Source organism: Gavia stellata, chromosome 3 (assembly GCF_030936135.1).
Source record: "Gavia stellata isolate bGavSte3 chromosome 3, bGavSte3.hap2, whole genome shotgun sequence".
NCBI lineage: Eukaryota > Metazoa > Chordata > Aves > Gaviiformes > Gaviidae > Gavia > Gavia stellata.
The window spans coordinates 10177618-10193937 of NC_082596.1; the positions used below are offsets into that span (position 1 = coordinate 10177618).

At 39.8% G+C, this 16320-nt stretch overlaps 1 protein-coding gene across 1 annotated transcript in view; it reads left to right on the plus strand.

The window, feature by feature from the left end:
- The window catches only part of ADCY8 (adenylate cyclase 8), a 129024-nt gene that overhangs the window by 34891 nt on the left and 77813 nt on the right, over window positions 1-16320 (plus strand). The window contains 1 exon segment of the mRNA XM_059836205.1: window positions 15344-15474. Within this exon segment, the coding sequence (XP_059692188.1) occupies window positions 15344-15474 (131 nt within the window).

Below are 16320 nucleotides of genomic sequence, written 5' to 3' on the forward strand. Positions count from 1 at the left end.
TATTAAATCCAGACACATACTGAAATGATGACTTTATGAGGAACTGAATTTATAATATATCTCTGGTGTCCTTACCTGCTCTTTCTCCAGCAATTCATCTTTACTTGAAATTTGTCTAACATTTTAAATCCTCAAATATTACCATTTAATTAAAAAGAGTCTCTCAGATAACTCTGTCGCTCTGCCTCTTCCTCCACCGCACATACATATGCTAAGTTATACATATCTGAAAACAATTATTGTGCAAGGAGGTTAATAATTGACTTACAAAATTTTTTATGACTGAAGCTGGAAATGGAAGGGAAACACTAGGAACAAACACTAGGAAGGGAACATCACCGAAGTTAAGTAGCTAAATAATTTTAAAAATCAGTCCAGCACTTACCTCTTATCTTGTAATAAGATCACAACTTTACAGTACTGTTTTTCAGAGAAAAGACATTTTACTCATAATTAAGAGACTTCTCCTATGTGATGGCCACACTGGTACTCTCCATCCAAGACCTCTCTAGACCAATGAGACTAATGAAGTCTGGATAAAGCAACAGGGAAGTATGGGTGGGAGGCCGCTTTCAAGCTAAGCAAATTTGTTAGACTGTATTCTACTAACATGAAAAACCTGTGGATTGGACTAGTGTTCAAAAAAAAAAAACCCATAAAGCCTCTCTGAAACATTTTATTTGCATTGTTTCAGGTAGATTTAGAGCACCTGATGGTATCTTATGAAAGAAGGATCTTCTCTGCAGTTGTTTGAGATGACAGGTGAAATCAGTCCAGACCTGTGTGATGCTTATACTCATCCCCTGGTGAGGTGTTTGTTCTTGTTCTCACTGCAGCAGATTCTGCATCATTCATGAAAAGAAAACTCCCTACCTGGTGTGCAGAGCTCACCAGCAAAGCTGCACTGCCACTATTGTGCTAAGTTATCGGGAGGGACTAAGACTCAAATCAGAAAGAAATCCTTCCATTTTTAAGCCCTGAGAAGCCAAATAGAGAAAATTATTCTACTACACTACATTTGTGCAGTTTCGGTGGAGTTACTAGTGCTAGAAGGTACTAAAGCCACAATGCATTAGTATCTTTAGCTGTATCTTTTCCATCTCCCTCCAATATGGTCTTTAGCAAGCAGACCCTTCTCTCTGCAGGCATCACCTCAAATTCCACCAAGAGAAGGTCCTCTTATGTGGAAATAAAACTCCTTATCAATGTCTTCCCTAAGCCTTATGAATATTTTCTTGGGTGTCTAGCATACTGCAGAGGAGACGGAGGTGAAGGCTAGAAGAAGGAGCAATTAAGACAGAGAGTTGGTGGGGAACAACCACTGTCTGTCTCTGGTCTTGCAAGGAGTACTCAGGCTGGCATCACACCAGATCCACCCGACTTCTGGGGATGCTTCCCATCAAGGTGGGGTGAAGACAGGCATCTGCAGGCATAATTATAGGTTTGGTCAGAGTAGTGGGGAACAAGAAGGAAAACCTTTTCTTCATTAAATGGTCTAATGAGAAGAGTCCTCTATGAGAACACCTTAGCAGACTTTTCCTCCCTGCAAGTCCTGCCACTGGCTTACTGGACACCTACTTTCCAGCTAATCTCTTTCTCATAGGGGATTCCGCAAATTCAATTAAAGCTCATTTTGAAAGTTAAACTAGCTTGGATATTATTTCATTCGATTTCCACAAAGGATGTGAGCTCAACCACCCTAAAGAACCATTTCTGCAGGTGAGAAGAGGGTTGTTTTGTTTTCTGGGTATGAACACACATTCTATTTTTCCAGTGTGGGTATGAGGGCTGTAGAAGGAGAAGACACCTCTTAGCCTTCAGAACAGTCTGCTGTTGGCATATTTAGTCTCTCCTGCCTGTTATCTGTGGAAAAACTGTAATCCTGTCTTAATCTCTTTTTCCATTAGAAAACTGTTCTGTTTGACCATTTGTTTCCCTCCTACCTCTACTTCCAGAGGATTTTTTTCATGCTTTCCTCTGCAACAATCTCTATTTCCTACAGCTTTAAGAAGCCCTCTGCAGATTGATGAACTCCGGGGTTGTTTTTTTTTAAAAAAAGAAGCTTATATGTTGTGTAGATTTTATCAAGCTCTTACAGATGTAGATTTTAATCAACCATCAGTACTTTGCAACCTCTAAAGTAAGAGCAGATTGGACTGGGATTGGAAAGGACACTTTAAGAGGGTTAAACACTATAAAGTCATCTTTTTTTGATATTGGTGCTAAGAATATGAAAATCCGTCTAAAATGGCATGAGGATAAAGTTCAGATTTGGTTTAAAAAAAGAGTAATCTGAATTTTAGAGATCACATGACCTTCCTTTTTCATTGTAGAAGTAGCTTAAAATGCTTTATAAATAAAAATTGTGATTACAATAATTTTATTTTTAAAGGCCAAACAATAACCTCCCAATTAAAAAATCTGTCTAAACCTCTGCTTAGATGCTGCATTTTAGCCAGCTTTCTTCTCTATAGGAAACAGTCTGTTGAATGTAAGATGCTCAGAAAGGTGTCACAGTTATCCAGACTTTCTTTTGTCTCGGCACCTTTCTCTAAAGAACCATGATCCCAATAGAAGTCTGTTCTTGGAATTGCTCCTTTGGCACTTATAGGATCATACTCAAAGTATAACATACTAGTTAATCCAACAAGCAAAGGAACATGCAAACTTTATATTGTTCTTTACAATCCATATCCATATTGCAATTTAGAGGATAATCTGTTTTCTAAGTCTATTGACAGACTTTTTCTACTTATTACAGTGGGAAGAAGCAATATTTACATGCACTGTTTTTATAGGTACCAGGGAACACATCACAGGACCAGCGTGCACATTTTCTACATCTTCTTGTCTCAGAACATCCCATCTGATTAACCCACTTGCAGTAGATTACACAACATTTTGCATGCCAGATTTTGCATGCTGTTCCTTCACATTTGCTGCTGATGTTTGTTTCTTATCATCGGAGCATAACCCCTACATTTTGCTTTAGAGTAGAACTCTAAAGTAAAATCAAGATAAAAAATCGTCCTGTGCCTTCTCTCAGACTTGCATTCCTTGCAAATCTGGAGTAGTCACACGATCTCAAACAGAATAATGAGATTTACAGCCAGTGCTAGCAAAACAGACCCTGAACTGCAATTTGTACAGGGGAAAAATAATCGCAAAGACTGTCAGGACTTCAGGCATGGGGGCTTTCCTTAGAAGAAATTGGTGAGAAGGAAACCTCTGCTTCCCCTCCCTAGTAGGTGGCTTTTGGATTCACTAGTGATAAAACTACTTTCTGAAAATCTGTGTGGTTTATTCATCTCTAAACCCGGTTGTTTAAATGCTGTGCCAGTCGATAGTGAATGGGGCTGATAGCTCGTTGATCAGGTTTTGGTGGCCTGTGCCTCCTGTGTTCTCAGCTCCTTGCTAAATAGAGAGGTGTCTAATAACAAAAAAGCCATTATCACAGATGCCACCGACTAGCGACCCTTGCTGATTGTCTCAGGGAAGTGGACAAAGGTGAAATGAGTAAGGGGAATGAAATAGTTTCAGCCCCCTATAGCGATGAGACACTGCTGCCAGCTGGTCTGCAGTACAGTCATCTCTGCTTAAATAAAGAACTCCAGGCTCCAAATTCATCAGGCTAGTACCTTTCTTGAGCTCTGAATATACTTACTCATTTTAAGGTCATTTTTCTTTCTTGTTCAGGATCAGAATTTTTAGGGTACCAAGGAAAGTTTATACCGACTTTCCTTAGTACCCTGAAACGACTGTGGGAGGACACTAAAAATGTCCTTACAAGCTTCACAATTAATAGAGAGACTCTGTGGTCCAGATAATGATTTTAAATTATCTGACCATGAGCAGTACCAATTCTAAGCTAGCCAGAGTCAGGTCACTGATGCCATTGCTGAGATAATTTAAGGTAAAATAAAATTTTTGGATTAACATTTATGAAAAGGCTGAAGGTCTTTCACACCATCAGTATTTAAGTACCCACCTACAAGCCTATTAAAAGAGATCTGATTTTCAGAAAGTGACCATTACTCCCACTTACAGAAACTTAGCAGGGGAAGTTTTGTCCAGCTTGTGCTGTTTAGTATTGGAGTCTTGTAAGTCTCTGACAAGGTGTATTCCTTGTTTTGACCAGAACAGGTGACCTCCTAGCTCTTTTACATCTTGTTCTGCAGTGATTTAGTCACATAAAGCTGAAAACTAAATGGCATGTGAGCTTGCTTTCTGCCATTTTCCATGTCATTAACTGCAATAACAAGTACTATTGAGAAATGTATATTTTGCTGAAGTTGCCTAGTAATTTCTGAAACAGCAAAAAGGTAACAAAATGGAAAAAGAAACATCTAAATGAATAGAAAGTAGAAACAGTGCAGAACAATTACATGAAGATTCAACAGCAGACAAATCAAAGCAGTCCTAGAGAAGTGAAAGTGTATCGGCGCATAGCACTACAGACATTAAAGTCAGATGGGGTCATTCTGATATTTTAGAACAAAATTGAATTGTAGGAGCTGTTTTGCTCTCATTTTCTACTCCTGTAAAATAAGGAATGGCTTAAGGTTATGCCATTATGGAATCAGTCTCCAGTAGATATGTCTATCTTTCTCCTGTTCTTAAGGTATGGCTCCGTCCTTCCTGTCCAAACTAACTGGAATTTATGGAAGCCAATATCCTAGAAGACAGTACAATGCTTTTTGTTGAGATATGTGTCTTATTGCTATATAAATGTTTATCTTCTGGATATTTTTCTTCTCTATAATCATTTAGTATAGAATAAATTAAAAAAAAAGATCATAATGAGATTTGGAAGAAACAAAGTTACAAAACTATAAAATTTGCCTTTCCATGTATTAGATGTGTCTAATGGATTACTGTGGGGCTGGACAGTATCACTTGTAAGCATAAATGTTCATGTCAACAAGGCAGGGTGGTAATACAAATTGTTTTGTAACTCCTGCTTTTCACCGCATGTCTTTGTTACACGGTTGGGATTCACAATGGAAAGTAAGTCTAATGTGCTCTTCATTCAGGAGATAAAAAATCATCTGTTAGGATCCAGAGGATCTGGGTTTATTAACCATTGCTTGTACTCAATATAAACACTGGCACTGAATTTGAGACCTGTAATTCCTATTGCCTAAGCTAAAAGACAGCCCAAATGACAAACAGTGTCAGGAGATTGTTTCACGACGTAGCCTGGCAGATCTAACAGCTGGCCACTGCTGCCAAGGAAGGCAGACTTGCTCCCTGCAGCTCTTATCCCCAGACACATGCTCCCCCACTCCCATGGAAGTTAGTGGTGCTTATGTGGCCTTACGGTGAGCCGATTCATGGCGCCCATGCCATACAGTGTAAGCATCGGTTGCACTTAGTTTCATGATTAATCGTGTTACTTTTAAAAATAATTTTATAAATATTTTTGTAATTATTTTATGGAGGAATACAATTTTTCACTTAAAAGATACATGCAGCAGCAGTTACAGGTACCACGCCAAAAAAATAGACAGGGAGGGTTGTTCCACCACTTCCCAGCATGCTACAGGATGAGCTAAGTGTTTATGAAGCCAAAATGATACTGGGAAGGCATGAAAACACAAACTGGCAGGCCTAGAACCAGCCTTGTACTGCTCAGGGAGCACAGGGCAAGCAGGCATTAAGATTGCAATATTCTTCCACAGCCAACTGGCTCATGAGAACGGCACCTCCTTTGACACCTGGCAATAGACGGGTAATCATCAAGCCCTGCCAAGATTTTGTTATGTGGCTTCAAGTACTTGAATCTTCCAACCATTCATTACCCAAACAAAGCAAAGGACCAGCAGTATCTTGCAGTCCTTCCCTTCAGCATGTGCTACATACATTGTCTCATGCTGTTCTGGACAATGGTATTGAGGAAACAATTGGATAAAATGTCCTTCCTACAAGAAGTGTGTGGAAGAAGCTTTTTCCTCCTCACATTACCGCAAACATTATAATACTTCTCAGTTAACAACTAATTAGGCAGTGTTATAAAAAGTCATGACTCGCATAAACACTGGGCTATCAGTTTGGATGAGACCCTAGTTATGTTTCATAGCTGATAGCTAAACAAAAGGAGACTCCAAAACCTCCTGTGTGATCTGACCTTGTTTCTCTTTGAGAACAGCAGATGCCTAAATAGAACATGCAGCCAAAGATGGGATGAGTGGGAATGGTAACTGCCTGAATTCAAATAAAAGAAAGTTGATACAGCTCATGTCGCATATTGCAGCAGTAAGTAGTAAAAGCTAACAGGCAACCTCATAACCCCACAAATCTGAACAAGTTAGATATTGCAGTTCCTTCCATGTTTTTTAATTACTTGTCATTGTCTCTGTAATGCACAAGAAAGAACAGCTGCAAATAGGCTGTCCATTGTGCACTAAGTAAGAATGAAGGAATTTCTCTTCAGAGCTGTTCATCATAATGAGAGGTGCTAATTCCCATTTTCTAGAGTGCCATCTACAATAATTACATCCATTCTGAACATTGTCAGTTTTTCAGTAGAAAACAATACATTTTTTATCTACTTCCCTTAAATGTAACAAAAGCTCATGTGCTCTGGAAAGGCTAAAACCACAGCTCTGAACAGCCCTTTTCTCATCCTATTAAGGTCAGTGCTTAAGACAATAAAGCCTCTATGATATTAATTATAAATATTGCTAAAGCTAAGCTTGATGGTTCTGGCAAAACGATTCTTAAAAATCGAGACGGGAAGCGTGGAGCAGTTTCTCTAGAGTCTCTGTCAAGTTAAACACTTCTGGGGCATGTCCACTCCAGTTTTACAGGACTGTCTTGGGAATAGCCATAAGCAACTTGTTACAACGATCCAAAGGTTTCTTCCCACAAGATATATGTAGGTTCACCCATCTGAAAGTATGTGTAGAGGAGGAAGGACAAAACCTGAATTGAACTGTCATTCAAGAGGGGCTTTTCATCCCTCGGCAAAGGCAACCCTGACAAAGATGTTGAGAAAGGAAGGAAAATCCCAGGCAGGATAGGCAGCATTTCGTCATTTGCTGTGTACCATCTAAGGGGAGTTGGTGCAGGGAGCTTATGCCGACAGCAGACCCTGCAGGGATGATGCCCTCACATGATCTGCAGGGAAAGCTTGGGGAATCTGACCTTCCTCTTGGCAACCTCCTGCAGGCCCCAGATTGCTTGTTGGTGTTTTGTGCTTGTTGGTATTTTGTTTTCTTTGATCAACACCAGTGGAAAAGTCTCCAGTTCAGTTTTTATTCACGAGACTGAGATCTTGTGCACTGGTTAATTGACTCTTCTCAAAAATTGTTCCAAAGGTTGTTATTTACTCACCAGGGACATGTCCCACTTTTCCACGAATGTGCCTAGCTACCTTTGTGCAGTTGTAAGCACTGTTGATACCCCCTGATTTCAGTATGAGGCACACGAGGGATCAGTGCACACAGACCACAGAGAAGCTGTCCAACAAAAATGACTATTGCAGATGCATAAAACAAGAAGTAAGCATTAGAGGAAGTATCGGTGTTACAGTCTGGGGACTTTAAACAGACATATGTGATTCATTAAGTTAATTTGCTTTATCACTGCAGGATTTATTTCACTGTTCCTAAATTTTCCTGAAGGAGTAGATTGGGTAGGAGTCAGCTCCATATTTAGACACCTCCTAAACTAGGTGACTGCGTGCTCTTTATACCTCTGAGCTCCCACTACAGTCAGCTGAGATCCAGTCAATACAGACAATGGAGTCCGGAGAGACCTGTAGTGACAGCAAAGTAGTCATTTACATCTGATCTGTTGAGTATCTCTCCAGATTCACTGGATAAAATGGAAGCTTAGGCATACCTGTAGTCACCAAAATTCCGGTGCCTGAATCCAGACCTGAATTCTACTATCAGTTTGTTACATTTAGTGATTTCTACTAGTCTTTTTTCTTTTGCTTGGTTATTCTTTGGTTTAAAGGTTCTTTTTTCATTTATTTACTCTAAACTCTGACTGCTCCATCTTAAACACTAGGGCTGATTCATGTCATGAATGGTTAATAGGAGAATAGATCACCAGCTCTTTTATAACAACCTTTTGTTGCTATCTTCTTTATTCTGTGTCTTTTCTCTTGAACAAATATATCTCTGTTCCTTTTCAAACCACTTATCACTACTGCTGCTCACCTTCGAATTGTCTCCACTTAGCCAATTGCTCAACTAACAAGCTTTCAACAAAGCTGGATGATGTAGTTTCCTTCACCCTAGAGTTCATGGCATAGGCCTTTCTCTGAAAAAGGGAGGATATTTTTTTCTCCTGTCTTTCCCTCCCTCTCTGAAAATGCCTTCCAGGAGAGACTGACTAGAAATGTGAGGACTCTCTAATCATGCAAATAGTAAGGTACAGAAGGCTATAAAAAAATTGCAGTTTTCTTCTTTTGCTCCTGCTCTTTTGCACATGACCTCCACACCTTTTTGCTGTTCTTCTGGGCCCCAGTATCTAAATCTGTGAACGGGGAATAATAATATTTAACTAGTTTAAAGGGGAGTTATGTGGCAAGGATCTTTGTATGAAGGGGACAGTGACCTGACACGCATTCTTGGATAACAGAAAAGTTTTTTTAACTGCTGGATTGAAGCAAAGTGTTGTGAAAGGCCTGTCAAGAGGGACACATCCTGGTCCACAGAACATCAGCATCAGCGGTAGGAAAAGAAAGGATGGACATGATCTACACTAGAGTCGACCTCTCAGTGCTCGATTTCTGGAAGTGGCCTGGTTCAGCATCCCCACCACCCTATCAGTCTGGCATGGTGTAAAAGCGGCTTGGAACAACAAAGGACAGTTGGTGCCCATAGAGGGAAGAATTTTCTGTCCTTTGAATGTTTCAGCACCAGAGAATTGACTGGTGGCTGGAGTGCCTCGTAAAAATATATATAGACACACACGCACTCACACACATACACACTTATACGTTATTTTTCTTGTAGTGTTCCTCTATAGCATGACATACATAATACAGAGTAGTGACATGAGCTGCATATGCACTTTCAGTTGTGATCCTGACAAGAGCTCTTCACATGCTACAGTATGAATAGAAGAGGACTGCAGCAGAGGCATAATAATTAACCTCTGTTTTTATGGATCATTGCCAGATCTTATGTGCAGCCAAGAACGTTTAACTTACCTTAATGAGTAGCACGAAGGTTAAGATATCAAATGTGCTGAGCACATTTTTCTTGGCTTAGTGAACATGTGCCAAGTGAACTATGTTTTATTTTAAATAAACGTTCTAAAGCCATTGCTTGATACTTTCTTAAGTGAATGCACACAAGGAATGTAAGCTTTTCCTGTTGTGAAAAAAGTACATTCTCCATTTTAGCCATATGTCTATGAAGAGATGGCCTTTTTTATGTTCTCTTATCATAGATTTCATAAACAGTTCAATAATAACCAGGATTTCTGTTTGCTTTCTTTCTTTTATCTTCTTTTCTTTTTGTATTTGTATTCCTATTTGTCTTCCTACAAGGATAAGGTAGGAAATAACATATTTCTTTTCACAGTGAAAAGATTTTGTGCTGTCCTGAAAGTATTTTCACAGGAACTCATCGAACACTTTAATCATATGGCTCCCTGAAAGACTGATTTGATTTATTCAAAGGGTGGATTTATTATATGGTCATACTGAGCAATGTATCTTAATAGTGAAGGAATATGAGAATATATAGCCTAAAAGTGCCTTCTCTTATAGGAGGCTGAAGGACACAAAATACAAAAAATATTTCTGGTCCCTGGAACATCAACCAGCAGCTGTTCCCAAAAATGCCATTTTAAGATGCCATGGGACATTTGTTCGAGGGTGGAGCTACCTTAGGGCTAGACATTCCTGTGAAAACCCAGGTTTGCAGAAGTGTACAGGACCTCCTGAGGGACTGGTTTTCTTGCTATCGCAAGCACCACATCCAGTGTTTACACATCAGAAGAAGAGTGGAGGATAGCAGAATTCCCAGGTGGGAAGGATGGAAAAAAGTCAAGACAATGCAGATGTGCTAAAATTAGTACAACCTGTATGGGGAAACAGCAGGTCTGAGCTGGGCTTTTTATCAGAATAAAGGATGAGCTCACTGCATGATAGCTCACTGCCTGCTCTATATCAGCTATCGCTGCCTTGCATAATTTTTTTCTCTCCCTCCTGAAGGCAGCCCTTGATTTGGTAAAGGTTTGTAGAACAAGTGGATTAAAGATTAGTAGAGTTTTGATTCTCTCATATTCCATGTTAGCATGTCATGCAGGCAGAAGCCCCAGAGAAAGCTGCCATCTGAGCGGAGCGTTACACACCTCCACTCCAGCAGAAGCTATTAGCAGCATGTGTTTTGCCTTCTTAAATAAACGTACAGTTCACCTCAGCTGGTGCTGCCATCTAGACAAGTGAAGGTGTTTATCCACAATGTGTTTTCATCGTAGCCAAGGATTGTTTACTAACTACTGACTAAGACTGCTCAGCATGGCAATTCTTCATGATCTTCACTGTAAAAGTTGTAAGTTAGAAACGATATTGCCTCCTATGAATCCTGGGGAGGGGTTCCTTAATTTTTTCAGATGTTTCATCTATGGCTGCATTTCATCCACAGCATCTAATCCTGCTGGCATCAAAAACAGCATTTGCATGATTGTTTTGCCTTTCTCTCTTATTCTGCCTATAGTCCCTCTTTGCTCTGTCGTGTTCTCTCTGAACAACATTTTCCCCTCAAGAAGGTACATTCCCCGCAGCCTGGATAATATTAGTTTATGTTATATCCTCCTAATGTCAAGTTGCCTCACAACAACTTCAACATCAGTTTCTCTGGCAGAAAACAGAAAGTGTATATAACGTGTTTAATCTTCCACAAGAAAACTGATGGTACAGGGAGGAATTGAAGCCAGGACTCCTGGGTGCTATGTACTTTGGTACTTGTGAAGAGTGGCCCACTCTTCACCCTTAAATATCGTCTCACTGGAGCGTGCTAAAACAACCATGGGGTTAAGCAACTGCAGCCAGAAAGAAAGCTAAGCAGTGCCAAGCTAAATGTCAAGATACCACTATGGTGATAGGAGAACCTAAAAGCTCAGAATCAAAACCCTTCCCATTTATAAGACTTAGGATTTCAATGCCAAAAAGCATTGTATTGCCTATGGAGTGCATTTTCACTTGTATTTACTCTATGGTACTCAGTAGGGATGGTGCTCCCCGTACAGCTGGTACGAGAAGTAACCATAGTCTTCTAAACCAACCTAAAATTGCCTTTTATCCTCATATTTCTCCTGAGTGTAACCAAAATAGACCTTTAGGAGACCAAAACTCTTCTGAGGTCTGAGACGTGAGCTACAAACACAAGAAAAGACTGGTCCTAATGTAAGGAATAAATAAGAAATATGCGTAGAAAATTCAAACGCTGTATAAGTTAAGGTCTTCAGCCCAAGTTAAGGCAATTTCTGAACATCTTAAAACTTATAAGGCTATTTTCATGACTCATGCTTTTTCTCATCAAATATTTATATGACATTATTTTGAACTACTTATTTTATTCCATATTCATATTTTCAGTAAAGAGATTTTGAAACCTTTGGACATTTTCTTTCCTGAAACTGATTTCTGACTTCTTTTTTGCTCCCACTTCATGTCTGTGTTCAACACTGATCTCAATTGCCAAACTTGCAAAGGGCCTTTCTTAAAGTGTGGAGAGTGGGGTAGAGTGAGAGAAAGGATTTATGGCAATAGCTGCCTTTCCTAAGTATGAAAGGGAAGAGTTGGTCTCCACCCCCCCATATGGCTTGGTACTATATAAGTGCTTTCTCCATGGTAGTATCACTAAACTGCTTTGAAAATACAGGAAGAGTTTCACACTGCACTGTGTTTCCTCTGTGGGCATTGCCTGGGAGGACTTTTGTGCTGGTTTTGGCTGGGATAGAGTTAATTTTCTTCAAAATAGCTAGTATGGGGCCATGTTTTGGATTTGTGCTGGAAACAGTGTTGATAAAGCAGGGATGTTTTAGTTACTGTGAGCTTACACAGAGTCAAGGACTTTTCTGTTTCTCATACCACCCCACCAGCGAGTAGGCTGGGGGTGCACAAGTAGTTTGGAGGGGACACAGCCGGGACAGCTGACCCCAACTGACTAAAAGGATATTCCATACCATATGATGTCATGCTCAGTATATAAACTAGGGGGAAAGCTGGCCAGGGGACCGCTGCTTGGGCTGGGCATCAGTCGGAGGGTGGTGAGCAATTGTTTTCATTTGCATCACTTGCCTTTCTTGTTTGTTGTTGTTATTTTCCTTTTTATTACAATTTTTATTATTATTATCATTATTATTATTATTTTATTTTATTTCATTTCACTTATTAAACTGTTTGTATCTCAAACCATGAGCTTTCTCGCTTTCACTTTTCCAATTCTCTCCCACATTCCACTGGGGCAGGGGGGGAGTGAGCGAGCGGCTGTGTGGTGCTTAGTTGCCAGCTGGGCTTAAACCACGACAACTTTCTTCATCGGTTTCTTCCACCACTTCAAAGTCTCCATATGCGACTGATTTGGAAGTTCATATCTGGCTTTCCCTAGACCTATCCTATTCCCCAAAATGTCATCTGAAAATTCGTGATAAGAAGCTTACAGAACGGACATTCTCTTCTTTAGTTCAATAATATTTCCCTTTTTGCAATCCTGTAAAGCAAAAGATGGTTAATAATTTGGAGACAGTTCAGTGAAAAACTGCTAGCTTTGCCTCAGAGTGATTTGGAGTGCTATATTCCAATACTGGACAAATCTGGTTAATCTAGAAAAGAAAGACTGAGATCAAGAGAACACAATAACAGTATTTCAGTATAGAAAGACTGTAACAGGGAAGAAGGCAATCAATGATTAGCCATACCCACTTCGAAAGGATAAAAAGAAAGCTTAATTTGCAGAGAAACAGATTTGGGTGGGATACTTAGAAAATCTGCCAAAGCTGTTAAACTGATGAGCCACTGAAGCAGGGACATTGTAAAATCGGTCAGGGGATGATCTAGGGCTTTCATGAAAGAATTCAACAAACTTTTGAGGACTTGCCTGGCCCTACTTAAATGTGGTTAGTCGTTATATTATGACAGGGGCTGGAAAACAGCACTAATACTATAGGTATGTGTACACTAATATGCACTAATGTATTGTATATACACACTAATAATAAACTAATATACACTGATACTCTACTAATATACGTTAATAATATACATCATTAATAAACATGTGCATGTATATAATTATATGTCACTTCAACCTGTCTCAAATGTGTGCTCTTCCTCAGAGACACAGACAAAGCTCATTAAAAATGCTGAATATGTTCTCCAGTCTTCCTCGTAGAGACGGCCAGTTTGAATGGCTTTGTTTAAATTCATTTGCATTCTTCCTTCCCTAAATCAGTCAATCAGGAGACATGCTAGCCCTGAGTCCCAGATGCACCATCTGCAAATGCCAGCTCAGCGAGCTCATGCAACTTCCTCCAGTAGCAGAGCACGTGACTGGACTTATTGCACATGGGCAGAAGACTCAGCCCTTCTCAGAAGAACAGTATAACACGTCTACGTGTGTGGGAAGAGCTAAGGGACTCAAATTACAAGTATAGCTAAAGAATTGATTTTCATAATTGTGGTCTAACATCAGAGACGCGTGTGTGTGCTCACACAGTAGACTTAATGTTGCCTGTTCTCTGTGTGATCCAGCAGCTTCTTGGCTAGTCATCTGTACAGACTGGTTGGACGCAATGGACTAACTCAAAACCACCCTGAAAGCAGGGGATTGACTGAACCTTCACAATTAAACATTGACAGACTCTTACAGGAGCTGGGAACTTTGGGCAGTTCTAGATATTCCCAGGTGCAAATCCTCCTTTATCTAGTCCCATTTATATCTTTAAGTGTCTTAATTAATATTCTGGGTCAAGTGTCCCATCCAGGTCCTTTTCTAGGTGATTCCTGCTGCTGAAGTGATTAAATTGTGCATAGATAAGACATTTGTAAATACTCGGTAGAAACTGTCCTTGCAAAAACGGTCTATGGAACTAGTCTTTTGTAGGTAGTTTAGATATTTAAGAAATATTTAGTATGTGGTCAAAATATAGCAATTGTGATGAATTATGTAGGACTGGGGTTGTCACATGGGATCATGGGCCAGCCAGGTTGTAAGAACTGAGCAGAACAGTCATGTGAGGAGTCTCTGCTGACCTAGCTGAAGACACTGCTGTGAAGACCCTTGCAATGGAGGGCACCAGCAACCAACTGTCCATTTTGGGAGATTGGAGACTGTATGCATCATGCATTCACATCATGTGAACAGATGTAAACCCATTATGGGACAGGGAGGTCGTACAAGGCCTTTGGGAGAAAGAACGGTCAGCTCTGGGTCAGCAGAACAGCTCAGCCCACAATCTGTCCGGGGGGGATCTTCAAAAAAGAGGTGAAGGGGGCGACAAGCCAAATGAGTCATGCTGGAAACCTGCTTCACTCATACATATAAATGCTTATTTCTGAGATTACATGTAGAGTTTTCAAGGAACTTTGAAACCCAGTCCCATTTGTAAAAAAGATGCAAGCACTTCAATGCCACAGACTGTTGAGAAGACTCTGAGATTCCCAAGTCACTCTAAAACTTAGTTCCTGTTAACTATTGTAACCCTATTAACATACAAACTAGTTTATAGCTAAATCTTTCCCATAAAACATTTCTTAGGTGTGCACTAGTTTATATTATCCTTGTCTTTAATCTCTGGCAATACAACTAAGCTTTGTCTAAATGCTGTCCTTTTCACTAAATGAAGATGAGTCAGGTTCTTCTGCATATTTTTTGCTTCATTTATTCTTCAGCTTTACTATTAATTATACAGTTTATGAATGCTAAACACATAGTCTGTAAGTTCTGATGAATAAGCAACAATAAAAATCTGACCCTACTTGCTGCTGAGGACTTTCAAATTTCTCTGGCCTAAATCTGTTAATCAAGCTACTGCTGCCTGAAATGCAGTGCTTGATACGTTTGTAAGTGAGAAGTTAGTGAGAAGTTTGTAATGGAGGTAATAAGTAGGATGGATATTTAAATAATCAACAAGTAAGCTGAAAACATTAGAGAGAAGAATGTCTAGGAAGGGAAGGAGAGAGAAGGGTCCATATTCTGGACTCAGGTTAGTAATGTGAATTATCACAAATGGTCTAAGCTAGAATTTTTAGAGGGGAGAGTCACATCTTAAATTGCCAGTTATCCAGCTCTTTAAATAGGGAAAAGCTCCATCAGTTTCCTGTGAAGTACTTATTCAGACTCATACTGACACTTTGGTTTCCTCTTTGTTTTAGGAAAGGCTGGTGCTCTCTGTCTTACCACGGTTTGTAGTCCTGGAAATGATAAATGATATGACCAACGTAGAAGATGAACATTTGCAACACCAGTTTCATAAGATCTACATTCATCGTTATGAGAATGTCAGGTGGGTGGAGGAGCCTCTCTTTAATGTTTAATGTCACAGACGCTGCACAGTGTCTCTTGTTTGAGAGTTTCCTTTCTGTTTCTTCATTCATTCATAAATTAGAAAATCAGTGTACCCTTGTTTAAGCCCCGAGCAGATAAGCACTTTGGTGCCTTCTTTTACTCATCAAGATATCTGGATTCCTTTGGCATGGCAAGACCCATTTGAACTGAACACTGGGCCTGGACCACTTGTGTATTTTTTCACTTTATGTGGTCAGAAAGGGGAGCCCTGCCTGCACGTGGACACATATTCTGCCACAACCTTCTGGTTAACCCCACACGCTGAGAAATGAGATGGAGATGTTCTCAAAGATGTACACATGTCATGTGGCTCCTCTGTTTAGTAGCCATTTTCATTCAAACATTCTTCTTATAATTTTCTTAGTTCCGTTTCCCTTTTTTATTCCCCTCTCTAAATTTTGTCTCTCCTGAAATTAGTTAGTGAGACGGTGATAGTTATCCTATGAGCTGCTACTCACGATAATAAGTCCTAATTGTACATTTACACCAGAATTCAGCTTCCACTCGATGATGTTACAGATTCTCTGGTTTTATTGTGGTTCCTGACCATCAGAATATTTAGCTAAGTCAATAACATTTTCCATAAGTTTATCCCAAACCACAAGGGCAAATCATTGAGTGGCCATCACTGAAGGAAGTGAAAAATAAACATCGTTGGATATGATGGGAGGTGGTTTGCTAGGAAAGCATGTACTTTGCCTTTTGATGAAACCCAAATATAACCTTGTCTGGACAAGTTCAATAAACATAATTTGAACTTCTGCAAAAGAGTAAATTGATTATC